General features: G+C 43.3%; 1 protein-coding gene across 1 annotated transcript in view; it reads left to right on the plus strand.

The window, feature by feature from the left end:
* ano2b (anoctamin 2b) overlaps positions 1-15,347 on the plus strand; it is a gene marked incomplete at both ends in the record, with an annotated part of 56,515 nt that overhangs the window by 4,882 nt on the left and 36,286 nt on the right. Inside the window, 8 exons of the mRNA XM_079294664.1 lie at positions 9,315-9,413; positions 9,847-9,998; positions 10,660-10,714; positions 10,808-10,859; positions 12,122-12,220; positions 13,084-13,139; positions 14,116-14,163; positions 14,948-15,012. Of these exons, the coding sequence (XP_079150790.1) occupies positions 9,315-9,413; positions 9,847-9,998; positions 10,660-10,714; positions 10,808-10,859; positions 12,122-12,220; positions 13,084-13,139; positions 14,116-14,163; positions 14,948-15,012 (626 nt within the window). The remainder of the gene's footprint in view (positions 1-9,314; positions 9,414-9,846; positions 9,999-10,659; positions 10,715-10,807; positions 10,860-12,121; positions 12,221-13,083; positions 13,140-14,115; positions 14,164-14,947; positions 15,013-15,347) is intronic.

Here is a 15,347-nt window from a genome sequence, read left to right on the forward strand (position 1 = left end):
GTAGAGGAAAGAGGTGGGTGAGACTCACTCGATGTGTTGTTGAGGATGTAAGGTGGCTATTACGACAGCAAGAGCCTAGTGTCACGAGGAGCTGTCTATTCAACTCTGAAATGTATTTTACGTTTCATGTACCGTCGTTTTCTGCCTTCCTTAGACACCTTGCTGCTGTTGGACAAAATAATAGCAACACCACCTAAAAGTGTGTGTCATAACTCTCATTAAATCAACAAAATACCTCCAACACAGTGTATAGCAATACAATCTGACAGGTAGACTCAGTTAAAGCATATGAATAAAGTATTTCCTCTCAAACACAAATGTGACAACAGATCATATGAATCTTATAAATATGATCTGTCTTCCCACAGTACCACCAAACCCTCATTTATGGGTCAATTTCTTCACAAATTACACTCCGGGTTCACCATGCGATATGACTGCAGTTGGCAGAGTCAGTCCAAAGGACAAGGTGAGCACAAGGTTTAAACATCCTACAGAAAAGGGCATAAACATCTGGAATGAAAAGCATTGTTTTTATGTTTTTATGAATTAACCAGAGGATTTTCTAAGTAATTCTGAGAAAAATGTTCATGAAAAAAACCCTGCTCTGTTTTTCGGATTTAATGAGATTATTTTTGTCATTTCCGAGAACAATTTTCATAAAAAACAATCTGCTCATTATCATCTCAGAAATTCTATAAAAGCTTTTCAATGAATTAAAATCGTGCAAGAACCTGTAATATACATGAGAGCTTTATTTTTATGGAAGCAAATGCCCCACAAAATGTCCTGCCTGTTTAGTTTAATCCAGCACTGAGAAACAGATGAAGAATGACGTGAGTGCAACTTTAGCGCAATTGCCTGATTGTCTCCAGAGACACCACTGAATGTCTCGTACTCAAACCAAAACAAAGCTGGATTAAACTAAACAGATTCGAGACGTTTGCTTCAAAGAAATCGCGCTCTTGAGTAAATGAGAGCTTCTCTTGTGATTTTATGATATATTGTTAATTCAGACAATCAAATCAGGATTTTTTCCCCTTGCCTCAGATTATCTTGTTAATTCATAAAAACAGAGCAAATATTTATTTTCTCATTTGAGTGCATTAGGCGTCCATATAAACATGTCCATGATGGCTTCTTTATTCCCACGCTGGTTCTGGTTTAGACACCTTGGGCTCCTGGGCCAAGGTGTCAAGCCTTAAATATTTGTAGTTTTTTTTATAGTAGAATGGTTGTGCCACATTTATATTTATAAAAACAAAAAGTCAAAATTATAGATAGCATATTTTGGGAAATAGTGTCAGCATAGGATGTCAAACATGGACAAAGTACACCAGCAAAGAAAAAGGTGATGAAGTTGAAGCTCACCAAAAGAAACATGACAGGATTTTTTTTTAATCAACACCAAATCTTTCTAAAAACCGATCCCAGAATAATAATAATACAGATGAAAAGTGGTATTTAAAAAATGGCAGAGTCCTGTGTCAGAAACAGCTTGTATCCAGGGCAACACACATACATGCATGAATTGGTGCAGGCTGCACCACACCTGCAAACCTGAGCAATGGAGAAAAAGTGTGGTGAGTCATTCACAAAGACTTGCTCTTAGGACGAAAGGAACCTTCAACCAACAATGTTCACGGCCATTAGTTGGATCTGTGTTGATCCTGTGGACGGCGTAAAGACTGCCGATAGTCCTGCATGCTCTAAATATATCGAGCATGACATTTTACAAGACCAGGCTGATTGAACTGATCTCAGAAAAGCATTTTGTCGTGAGAGTTACTTCCTCTCACGTAATGTAAATACAGTTTGGGATTGTGTTTATTTTGGTGTCCACGTGAGGGCCTGTGAGCCGGCAGACTTCAGTATTCCAGTGGCTGTAGCCAACACAGCTGCTGCACTGACCTCTTTGCATCGGTTTTCCAATTAAGCCCGAAACGGGTCATTTTGTGCAATGTGCAAATGTGCAAATCGCTTCGCTGCGAGTGCGTGTTACGTTGCAACCACTGCTTGCGTGTGAGAGTGTGTAGTTCAGTCCTGCTTTAGGTTTGTGTGTGTGTGTGTGTGTGTGTGTGTGTGTGTGTGAGTAGTAGGCGCTTGGCACCTGTTCTGTGCGCTGTGTGTTCTGGTAGTGGGGCTGCAGTTAAGTTCCACTTGTTACCAACCGAACTACTGCTGCACTTTGGCTTCTACAAAGAGTATCTGGCGTCAGCTGTTGGAAGCTGCAAGAAATGGTTTATATCCCTAATAATAGAGATGTTCTGATCAAGTACTGAGAACCAATACCAGCGTGTTAATATATAATCCCTACATATGTGTATATATATATATACACATACGTATGTTTTATTGATATATATTTTTATTTCTACATGTATATATACGTATATTATAAGCTACTAAGTACTAGTGCCATAACTCCACCTTATCTTATATCAATTTCATATTGCTGTGATATTGCTGTGAAAGCATCTCCTTTAAAACTAACTTTATTTATACTCGCCAAAAACTACAAGGCAAGGCAAGGCAAGTTTATTTGTATAGCACATTTCAACAACAAGGTAATTCAAAGTGCTTCACATAAAACCATTAAAAGCATCAAAACACAAGGCAAAAGTAAAGGAGATTTAACAGCAATTAAGAACAGTGTAAGAAGTAAAATACAGTAGTAAAATGCAGAAATGCAGGAAATTGATTAATATATTAATTGAATGTGGTTCAATTAAAGGCAGCAGCAAACAGAAAGGTCTTCAATCTTGATTTAAATGAGCTGAGGGTCTCAGCAGACCTGCAGCTTTCTGGGACTTTGTTCCAGATATGTGGAGCAGAAAAACTGAACGCTGCTTCTCCATGTTTAGTTCTGACTCTGGGAGCAGAAAGTAGACCGGTCCCAGACGACCTGAGGGGTCGGGATAAGGTAGCAGCAGATCAGAGATGTATTTTGGCCCTAAACCATTCAGTGCTTTGTAAACCAACAGTAGGATTTTAAAGTCAATTCTTTGTTGGACAGGAAGCCAGTGCAAAGACATCAGAACTGGAGTGATGTGGTCCACCCTCCTGGTCTTAGTGAGGACTCGCGCTGCAGCGTTCTGACAGACTTTTTACAGAGACCTGTAAACACACCATTACAGTAGTCCAGTCTGCTGAAGATAAATGCGTGGACGTTTTTCCAAATCCTGTTGAGACATAAGTCCTCTAATCCTTGATATATTCTTCAGGTGATAGGAGGCTGATTTTGTAATTGTCTTGATATGGCTGTTCAGGTTGAGGTCTGAATCCATAACTACACCTAGATTTCTGGCTTGGTTTGTGGGTTTTAACATCAGTGACTGAAGCTGAGCGGTGATTTTCAATTGTTCGTCCTTGGTACCGAAAACAATTACTTGTGTTTTATCTTTGTTTAATGACTACATTTAATGACTACATGTACAAGACTACATTTGGACGCATCATGTCAGCTGGGACCGCCTTCAGCCCCTGCATAGGATAAGCGGTTCCGATAATGGACGGATGATAGAGTCTGGATATATTTCCCCTTCGCCCAGTGAAAAATGTTCTACCGGACGGAGCTTGAACGCATCACAATGCAACTCAACGCAACCAACGTTAACGTTAGCTGTTAGCTTCATTCAGCCGAGCGGGACCGTGTGTGCTGACCCACCGGCCCGTTCAATTGCTCCCGGCTGCACGGCAGCGTTTAACCACAGGTGTGTAATTGTAGTTTGCACATGTGCAGCAGCGACCGGGCAGGACATACAGATCGGGTGGCGAGTGACTCGTGTTGCACTGTCAATGAGCTGCTGCATTGGAGGCATTTCCAATCCCCAATATTATTAGAAATAGCAACAATGATACAATCTGGTGAGCAGTGGGCTCACAATGTTCAGGGAAAAGTTATCTTCACTTAAAATGCAGGACAGGAGGACTTCAAACCACTCTACAGTATTAGGGTTTTGTGTGTGTGTGTGTGTGTGTGTGTGTGCGTGTCCCTATTTCCCTCAATACATGTGACTGTGCGCTGGCCGGCAGCCAGTTGGCCGTGTGTGTGTGTGGTCTGTGGGCTAGCAATAATCAGATTGTTGACAGTGTGGCCACGGAGCCTAAGCCAGGATGGGATCAGCTGACTGACTGGTGGCTCTTCATCTCATCTCAGGGATTTGAGGAGTATAGATCGAATCTGCGCGCCCGACATAAAGAGGGGAGACTTGTGTTCCAGGATCCCTCATTAGTGTGAAGGGGTACTCTTACATGGTGACTGACAAACATAGTTACACTCCTTCCATCGGCTGGATTGCGGTTGGAGGCGGCGCTGGCTGAGAGAAGGAACATTGTCTGATAATAACTGTAGGTTTGCCGCTCACTTCATCGCTCACAAGGATATGCTCAGAAAGGGGTGATGCTTTTTGTCGCCGTAGTCTGCGTGCGGATCATAAAATGATGGAGCAAATTAAAGCTGGGTAACTTTGTTTAAACTTTTTGCACCAGCGTCCGTTTGTGGGCCTGGGATTGAATGACGAACCCCAAATCTCCCTTTACTCCATCTCACTCCACCCAAAATGATCATTTAGCATTTAAAAATATTCAGCCTAGTTGAACAGGACTCCTCAGTTTGGCTTCGTTCAAAATGTGGCACTGAATGAACCAACCAACCATCCAGCTGTTATCGGCGACCAGGTCAACAAAGACCATGACGTTGTGATTTCCAGAGTCAGTACTTACTGTTTAACCACTGTTTAGCATAAATACATTCATATCTTGAACATATTTAAGTTCTTAAAGTATATATTTTTTTATTAATGTGGGCGTTGTACCGACATTCCTTCTCGTGTCCAACCTGTTTGACTTCAGAGTTAATCGGATGCATGAATGTCAAACTTGTTGCCTGTGTCTGAGGATTATTGAGTTGACCTTCGATCTCTGAGGGACATCCTCTCCCAGAACACTTTTGATTAAATCCAGGCGAGCTGTTAATTGGAGGAGCGGCGCTGGGACCTTTGCAGAGTTCAGTCTGTTGGGAAACAGAATGAGCAGAATGATTCTCTCCCCACAAATGAACTGGAAGAGAGGAGGAGGAGGAGGAGGAGCACCCTCCTCTGTGTGTGCTACACCTGTCTGTGTTATTTCTTGTATGATAGACAAATTAGTTTGAAACAATTATTGTCCTGAGGAACCTTAATGCTTCCATTCTGAAAGACCTTCGTTGTCCCACGTGAGGACGCTGTTTTTTTGGTTTGTAAAGAAGTTCCAAATCATTTATTTTACTATAAATAACATAATCAAATGTCATGAAGGACGGTATGTTATTGTAAACCATTTCTTAATTGAATTTACCAACAACTACCGTGTCATGATATGTACCCTTACCGTGATAAACAATGACGTATATTATCTGATAGAAGATTTTTGAGCCGTCCGTTGTCTTATTGACGACGGGCATGGATATATTAGTGTATACTGTCGTAGAAATCGCTTAATGGCAAGCACATTAGCTAAGAGAGTTAGCTTCCAGGTTTGCTAATGCGTTGTATAGCCCACTGCACATGCACATCAGACATGGGGATGACGTCACACGTGGCCATAGCCTCGACGCTGAGAACCTCACAGCTGTCCTGCCTACGTCTCTTCTATAGTGGTGGTCTGTGGGGAAAATGCTTTCTGGGCCTCAAGAGATTACATTGCTCTCTTAATACAAACCATGCTTCGGGGTGGTGGTGGGAGTCTATCCCAGCATGCACTGGGAGAAGACACACAGACCAATTTAGTTTGGACAGGAGATGCGTCCCCTGTTGCTCCAGTTACAAGATAAAACTCCCTCACAGACCAGCTATTCATTTCCTGAAAGGCAACAGAAAGACACGTTTTGAAGTGTAAGCATGATCGTCACTATGGCAACTCCAAACTCCACGTAATAGGGATGCGCCCAAACTCTTATCAACTTACATTTTGGTCCTTCTTTTCAGTGAGTTCTGTTATGGCTCTGCAGCAGGCACCTGTAGCTGCTCCTGTATCCATGCACTGAAAGTAAATGCTTTGCATGGTCTTGTGAGTTGGATGCTTATTTGTGTGCTGCAACAGGTAGCCTGTAGTCGTAGAAAACTGTATATCCGGGTGAACCCCCACAACCGACCACCTGCAGGTCTGGAGGAGCTCAACTGAACCCAGTTCATAACTTCTACGCGTAACCACCTTCCATGCCATGTTTGTCGTGGTGCGTCTCTCTCTCTGTCTTCATTGGTTCTTTCTCTGTGTGATCCACACAGTCTCCATCTCACTCGCTCGCCCTCCGTCTCCTTCTTCTCTCTCATCCTCACCAACCACACTCCTCTGTACTCTCTCTCTCTTCTCTCACCACTTCACTCTCTGCTCAGCCATCCCGTCGCCCGATCACCTTCTCATATTCAATGCCCCCCCCCCCCCCCCACCATCCAAAGACGCCCCTGGCTGCGTCCTAGTTCCCCCCCCCCTACAGAGATAAAGAGCTAATCGGAAATCCCTCTACTAATTAACCTTCTCCAGGCTGAAAGGTATTTATATCCCCTGCTTTTTGATGGAGCGATAAAGACGAAGGGAGGGGAGGAGGGAGCGGAAGGAAAAAGGGGGCGAGAGAGCAGAGAAGTGAATGTGAACTCGCGGGTAGAATAGAATGGGTGTCGGTTGGAGGTGGGTGCAAGTGAGTGAGGAGGTGGAGATGCGAAATATAACATCCATTATTAATTGCTAATGTCTTCATTTTGCGATTACAATAAGCATCAGGAAGGCAGCCGTCAGTTTCCTTCTATCAGATCACAGTCTGAGGGAATGTGAGAGTTTTGGTGATTGCACATGGGGGATGTGCAAACAACTTCTGTTCTTCAGGAAGAGGGAGGAGGGGAGGCAAGCAATAGGACTTCTGGGAAATGTAGTCTAATTTGGAGAAACACTTGCTGTAAATACCACTTGTGTGAGATACAGTTCAGTTGTATTTACCGTGGTTTTGTGTGTTAGCAGTGATTATATTAGGATGTATGGTTCATTTGGCATTAATCTATTAATAGATATAGATGTCGTATTGTTTTTTTTAGACAGCGATACAATATTTGCTGATACGCAAAGTCTGCCACAGTACTATTCCGATTCAGTTAGATGACCTACGATCGATATGTGCCCATACAACACAACCAGTTACATTTATATCAGCTCACAAAGAGCAACTACAATAGGATTTGACGTGCCTTGGGAATTTCAAAATAAAGGCGCATCTTGAAGATGATGATACGGATTGATGTTTTCACTTTGCACCGATGATGTTGGTTTGTTGATCATTGAATCGATATATATATGTCAATCCAGATGGATGCATCGTGACCCCTCTTCTAATGACTCATTCATTTGGTGCTGGACCCACTGGACTTCCTGGATCCTATTTCATTGTTTCACCGGTAGCTCGAACAACACACCCCCACCCACAAAGACATGGGTGCGCTGGCCTCTGTGGGTTTAAAAAGTTGCAAGCGTCTTGAAACTCTGACCACAGCCAACAACAACACAGCTGGGTGGGGCCCGTTCTACCACAGCCATGACACTATAGTGCCACGCTACACCACGGATGCGTTAAAGAACATCTGGTTACCACTCGGCAGTGCACGCAGGATCATTAGACTTGGTGCAGTTGTTTCTTCAGCATTTAGCAGGAGGGGCAACTCGGGGTTCAGTGACACGTGGACAGTCGGAGCCAGGGATCGAACCTCCTATCCTGTGGTTAAAGGGTGACCTCCTTAATCCACAGAGCTACAGCTGGTTCTTCAAATAACTTTATGTATCTCCAATAAATATAGGAACCAGTCGCTACCCTCCAGGCATCATTTAGTTTCTTCGGTTGATTTAAAAACATTGTTTTAAAAGTAAAACCCGCAAGTCACCTGCAAACGTTTGTCCTATGGACACAGGTGTTGTGTAAAAACAAAAGAAGAAAAAATCTATTTTATTAAGAGGTCTAAAGCTCAGGTGGCTTTATGCTCCGTCGTGTCCCTGAGTAGGACAAAGGACGGTGTGGATGTGCATGAGGGGGGAAAGATAATGAAATCTAAGAGGAGCAGGAGTGACAGTTAGTGAGTCAGTCAATCAGTCAGTGAGACGGCGTCTAGCGGGCGGCAGAAGGTACAGTAATATATGTGGTGAGGGGGAGTGAAAGATCTCAGGAGAGTAGGAGTCGAGAGAGGAGAAAGGGAATCGTTTCAGGTTTCCATCATCTGCTATTCCACCTTTCTCTTTTCAACCCCCCCCTCTAGCAGGAGCTGACGGGGGTCTGAGGAGGGTAAGGTTACCCGCCGGCTCTCTCTCATTTCTCGTTACACACTCTACTCACACTGCTCCGTCACGGCTGCCGAATAGATTTTGGTTTTCACGACTGCTGACAATTGACACTTTATTCTTTTCTTTTTTTTCTGTCTCCTTAGTGAGCTACAGAGAGGCAGAAGTGGGTTTGTTCATGCACTGATATTCATAATTCAATCACTTAGCTTTCGACACTATCTGGAGCCGCTAATTTTCAAATTTTGCGAATGCATCTTAATGTTAAATGATAATTACAGTGTACATTCTATCTGTTTGGTGGAGATGATGATTGGTAACATCAAAAGAAAAGCCTCCAATGTGTCAGGAACAGGCTGCAAGAGAAAACAGCTCCCGGCTTTGCCTCAGGAAGCGAGGCTACATCTATCTTTCATAAATAGCAGTAGTGCTGCTGGCCAAAGCGATTCAGCGGGGCAGGCTGACGGTTCAGCTGTAAAGACCGACCTGGAGTGTGGAATGGGACATGCTGAGTTACAGCTCCAGAGGCCACTTTTGAGTTTTGTCTAGAGGCAAATGCAGCTGAGGGGCAACACATACGGAGGTCTGTGGACTGTATTGAATAGCAAAGCCGTGCTGACAGATGGTCTGGTAACACTGCAGGTCGTTTCAGCCAAAGAACCTGGTCATTTATTTCCCAAAACTTAAAAGTTTACGTGATAAAAATGACATTTTTGGCTTAATTCAGTGCCTCACATCTTGTTGGAGGATCAATTTGAAGAAAGCCATTTTATATATCTTAAGCTCAATCTATATAGAGAGACTGTGGAATTAAGAGCCGTTCTCACGTTGCGTCTAAAAACGTGTTGCCGTCATCTTTTTGTCCGAGGTGCTTGGGGGGTTGTACATCGATCTTGCTTTTGAGTGTGCCTACCACGTTTATCATTGACAACAATGCATTTTGGGTGTAAAGAAACAGCTGCAGCATTAAATGTGAACGTATATCATATATTTTACATGATGCTTTGCTTGTTTTTCAGTTAAAGACCCACGGCCCCAGCTTCACTCGTCTACACGCGCCCTGGCCAGTACTGTGTCGGGAGGCTGAGTTTCTCAAGATTAAAGTCCCCACCAAGACGGTGAGATCACTGGGTCCATGTTAAGTAGCTCTTTGTTGCAGAAGACAGAAGAGACAGACACCGAGAGAGCAGAGGAGCCTCCTGTATGTGGCTCAGTTCTGTTTGTTTTTTACCTTTATTCCTTCAGGGAAGTTGCGCACACTTACACACAGTCACACTAGGAAGCTGTCCAGTCTGACCACAGTCTGTTCTGCTGGCCACTGAGCAGCTCCACTGGAGTGCTTGGGGTTAAAGGTGGTGGTAATGAGGGAGGCAGGCTTCATCCTTATGCTGATATTCAGACGAATAAATGTCTAAGGGTTTCATTTCTACAGGGCCACTTCATTTTTTTTCCAAAGATACATTTTCTATATAAGGCCCTTGAATATCGCAACATATATATATGTTGAATTCGCAACATGTGTAACTGATTCTGTGTTGTGTGTTTCGTCAGAGTTACGAGCTGAAAGAGGAGAGTGGTTTCGGGTCCAGTATGAGCACAGTGTGGAGGAAAATGAACCTCCCGTTCCAGCCTAAAGTACCTCACCAGGAACAAGAACGCACCAAATTTCTCACACACTGCTTCACCAGGGACAAACTCCACCTGTGAGACACACACACACGCACACAAAACACCACTACCAACTCTGTTTTTTCACAAATGTGCCGAAATTCTGCCGAATTTAAAGTGTTCAAAGTTTTGAAAAAATAACTGGCAGGTTAATTATCTTAAAAACTGAGAAGTTGAGTTAATAAGTGATCAAACGCACCATTGATCAATTGAATACCTTCAATGGTTTCATGGCTACATCCATACATTAGCTTAGGTGGCTAATGTTAGCTAATGGGAGCAAACTTCACATGGATGTTGTTCTGTGACATTATTGAGTGCTTATGACTACAGGTTTTTGGGAGCATTCTTGTTCAACATGCTACATGTAATGTGAAGAAAACTCCATATCCCTGGTTGATTGCCTGTAGTCTGTGCCAACATTTTAAAATACACGATGCACTTTTACAGCCTTAGCAAAAGTCGCCATGCCAACCTTGTATCCTACATACTGAGTGATTGTAGGCTACCAGTATTATTTGAGGAAATAAGATCCAGTAATAACTATTCCACTGAATGATCAGATTATTTCTGATATGCGCATGTTTGCATGTGGTGCGCTACATAAATACAAGGATGTAAAGATGTACAAACAGAAAGTGCACACATGCATGAAGTGTGTTTGAGTTTTTTATTCATTGGCTGTGTTTCTTTCAGATACAACATCACATCTAAAGACACGTTCTTCGACAACGCCACACGGGGCCGAATAGTGAGTGTTCATCCCGATTTTAATCTCATTCTCCTCAACGTTTGTCCAGGATTATCTTGCATCCCCAGTCTGATATTCTCACATCTGTCTTAGGTATATGAGATCCTGAGACGGACAGTGTGTGTGCGAACCTGTCAAACCATAGGTAAGGACAGTGTGTGTTTCGTGTGTTACTGGACATTTGCAGCCCATACCAGTCCTTTGCATTCTTCACATTGATGTGTACGGTTCACTTTGACAAATGCTGTGCTTGCTGCAGCCTTCAAGGCAGGGTTGGTAAACCCTAAAACTGTGCTCGATTTTAAAAATGATTCAACCGAAAAACCCAGCCCAGTGTTACAGACTCTTTTCCAATGAAAGTGGCTAGCGTCATTAGCTCCAAAAGTCGCTAAATCTCCCTCCTTGCTTAAAAGAGCAAAGGCCTAAAGAAGAAGTCATGAATCACAAAACTGGAATAAAAACCTAGTTTGGGTCGATAAAAGTGCTTTATGAGCCTTTGTAGTAGATATGTTGTGATGCCGATCACATTATCATACATGAGTACTGTCCTCCATCAGGTCAAAAGCAGTTTAAAGGGAACATATCGTGCTCATTTTTGGGTTCATCCTTGTATTTAGGGTTTCTACTAGAACATGTTTACTTGCATTATGGTTCATAAAACAGATTATATTTCTCACGCTGTCTGTCTGAATATACCCCGCATTCACCCTCTTCCTGAAACGCTCCGTTTTAGCGCCTGTCTCTTTAAGTCTCGCTCGCGAAAAAGCCCAGTCTGCTCTGATTGGTCAGTGTTTTTGGGGGACTCACTGTGTACGAGTTTAGCTATACTTGTATCGTGACATCACAACGACTCGCATACGTGTGGATTTCTCCCTAGATTCGAGCATTACGATACTTCCACAGTATTAATACAGCACCTAGATCTGCTTTATAACCTATTTCTACAATATGTCAATATGAGGTTGGAGTATCGTGAAACTTGATTGGATTGGCAGTTTTTGCTACGAACCATCAACAGCCTGGTAAATTAAAATCCCAGCTCTAGGTTGGGTGACAGTTGAGTCCCAGAGAATGAACAACATCTCGATCAGCAGATAGATTGTGGTCGAGTGAAAAGCGCGGGTTCTGTCCCTTTAAGGGTAACATTAAAACCATGCACATTGGGGTAGATGTTTGGCTGTGACAGCGCAGGGTAAATGGCGAGGTGCAGTCAAGCGGAGTGTCAGACAAACACGGAGTGCCTCCTTTGAACTCTAATTCGTTTTGTTTGGGCTTCGCAGCAACACCTTTCCCATTGGGCGGTTCTTAGAAAGTGGCTTCGCTCATTCATGATATGTAGAGAACAGCTGCCTTTGCATGCATGAGACCCACCAGTCCCATTTAGAAATGAGCCCGTTTCATTTCCAGTGTCCACCATATGTCTGGTTGGCGGTCCCACCACGGCAGAAGGTCTGAGCCAGAGGGTACTGAGGGTGCCGCAGTGGAAGAAGGGGAAAGAAAATGAGAGTTGCATCTCCTTAACCTCTATTTTTCTCTTCCCTTTTCATTATTGGTGTACACATTTTGCCTCACACACACACACAGACAGAGCCCACTCCCCGCGTCTCTCTCCATCTCCTCTACAAGTGGGTCACACTTCTTTGGTCAGGCAGAGACTGAAGCAGGGCACCTCTGGGAGTTGTAGTTGGATCTAGCGGGTTGAGTGAGCATTCATACGTTTGTATTGTGTTTCGTGAGTTTCGAATAATAGCAGCACGGCTAATCACTGCATCCCCCTCCCCCTTTTGTTTGAGGCACCGATAACTTTGATGAAAGAGCCGGTCGAGTGTGAAAGGTCATCTGACGTGTCAGCGTGACATTCGCAGGGTCAGGCCGCTTCCACACATGAACATTTTCCAAGGACTAAAAGCGGCACCTGCGTAACCGAAATCCCAGCGCGCCTCGACACCGAGAAGCAGAGTTAAAACGGTGCGCGACCTCATGTCTGCACCGCACACAGAGCAGCGTTGCAGTGCTAGATGGAAGATAAATAGCAGTAAGTGCCTCATTTCACGCCTCATCTCGGTGCAAATTTGGTGTAAACTCGCTCCTTAATGTCAGTGACTCAACTATTACTTCACCGGCGGCTTGGATTTCTCCAGCCCAAACTACCTACATTTTAGGTTCAATTACGGTTCTTTTCCATCATCCCTTTCCCTCCAATGGATACAGTACATGATTAGAATGTAAAATATAAAGCTACATGAAGGATTCAATGAAGATCCAGGTGACACGGTAAGAGGAGAAAAGCACCCCCGAGTGATGTTCAAATACTCCCTTAGGGTGTCTATAATGTCTCCTCTCTCTCTCTCTCTCTCTCTCTCTCTCAGGCATCAGCACGTTGATAGCTAAAGGAGTGTATGACGCCGCCTTCCCTCTGCACGACGTAAGTGTGAGGTCGGGAATTCCCAGCAGACGCCCATCGGTTTCAGTTTATTTCGCAGCGGTATTCAATTTGCGGAGAACGGAAGATTGCCACGAGGCCAAAAAGGCTCTTGGGGTGTAGCTTTTTGTTTTTCAATGCATATTTTTTTGTGCATATTTCATCAATTTTGTCAAGAATGTGAGTTTATTAAATCTTTTCAAATTTTGAACAGTCAACCTCAGCCCTTCTAATACATCTATAATAAACTATCGAGAAAAGACACTCTGACAAAAATGTCCAAATGTAAACCCCAGTTTTTGACCCCACAGCCATTACAGTATGAAACCATGCACTATATTATGCCAGGCTTTCAATCTAGAGCCCTGTATTTTTTATTTAATTGTTTTAAAATTTGACACCAGATTGAGTCATCGTCTCATGTTTGCCCTATGGGGCAAACACATGCACTAGGGGTACCCCTGCCGTATTATGGAGCACTGTAGTGTTTGATGCAATTCAGCTAAATCAATGTTGTCACTCATCATTGACATATCCCAGATGATAAAAAAACACAAAATAAATCCCTCTAGCATTTAGTATACAGAAAATGAATACATTTTTCAATGTTTTTCCCCCCACAACAGTGGCATGATATCATTAAAAGGGTTAAAACTCTGAAAACAAATGAATGTTTGGAAGGTATGATCAGGACTGAAGATGGTTAAAAGATTTAACTCCGAGAAAGTTTAATATAGTATGAATCTATACTTTCATGGCATTTTTTTGACGAGGACATTTTGTCCTCTAAAGACACCAGAGCAACTTTTTTTTCAAAGAACTGCACAATGGGTAAAAGTAAAGTTTAACCAGTGCAGTTCTAAAAGCCAGTTCCAGATTGATATTGCGTGTGTTGAGGTGTGCACGGTGTGCTGTCTGTGATAGATTTGTGTGCATTTGTATCCCTGCTTTGCACTCACCCTCTCTTCTCGCTCCTCAGGGTGACTATAAAGTCATCGGACAGCTGGAGGAGAGGAGCGACAGACAGGTAGATGACTCCTCTCTCGTCCCTCCATCTTTCTTCATCTCTCCCGTCTTCCCTCCGCTTCTCCTCCTCCTCCTCCTCCTCCCATTCATTTGTCCGTCTAATGAACAACCTACAAAACGACTGCCACTGCTCTAGTTCCTCAGAAAGTGACCTTGCTAATGTGATACAGTGCTGGAGCCATTTAGTACGCTTTAATAGAAAATATGCAAAAGTCTGCTGTGCGCGACTTTTTCATTTCGCTGGAAAGCAAGGGATGCTCCTCTTTTTTTAGACATTAGTTCCCTCTATGTAATCTTCATCTCATCTCCTTCTTCCTTTCTGAGAGCGTCCCTCCATCCCATCTGTGTAACACCGCCACAGATTGGGGTTTAAGTTCAACAAACATTCCTCAGACGGAGCTGCGTAGAAGGCAGAAAACAAAAGCCGTCGGCAGACTTGAATTTCAAAGGAAGGAGCAAAACAAAAACAGTTTTTTTGGAGTGTAGGTTTGCACAAAACAACAGCAAACGAAATGTAAATGACAAACATATACATCAACTTCTGACTGACCACGATGAACCAGATCGTTTATCGTGGTCCTCCTTTCCCTCCCTTCTCTTGGCTTTGGCAAAGTGTTACTCAAACTGTTCTTTGACTTCATCCGCTGAGGTTTAACTCAACCAATCACATTATTTCTGCCTCCGGATCAGCTCGGCCTCGGAGGATAGTTTGTTGATTTCTGACTTGCTACATCTAGTAAGCATACAACTCACACCCACACTGACTCGTTCCCATCTGTTGCCAGGTTCTGCACGACGAGTGGGCCAGATACTCTGCCTTTTACAAGTACCAGCCCATTGATCTGGTCAGGTAATGTCGCCGCAGCACCGCCACACGTTTTTGTTTTCATCTAATGGTCAACCCAAGATATAAGACGTCGCAGTGCATTGCGGTTAGTGTGGTTCGCTAACAGGCTTTTGTTGTTTGGCAGGTTTTGACCTTTGACCTCACGGATATGAGTGTATTCAAAAATACTTTGAACTCGTCTTTTGAATCAAAATTGAGGAGGAGAATATTACACTTTGAACACAAAATATCAATGATTAAGACAGTATTGTTCACTCCATGATTGTGTGCGGAACACAGCAAGTACCACCAATCAAAAGAGCACGTATAAGCATGGTAAAGACCCTGAAAAGCCTCTT

Source organism: Melanostigma gelatinosum (assembly GCF_949748355.1).
Source record: "Melanostigma gelatinosum genome assembly, chromosome: 22".
Lineage (NCBI taxonomy): Eukaryota > Metazoa > Chordata > Actinopteri > Perciformes > Zoarcidae > Melanostigma > Melanostigma gelatinosum.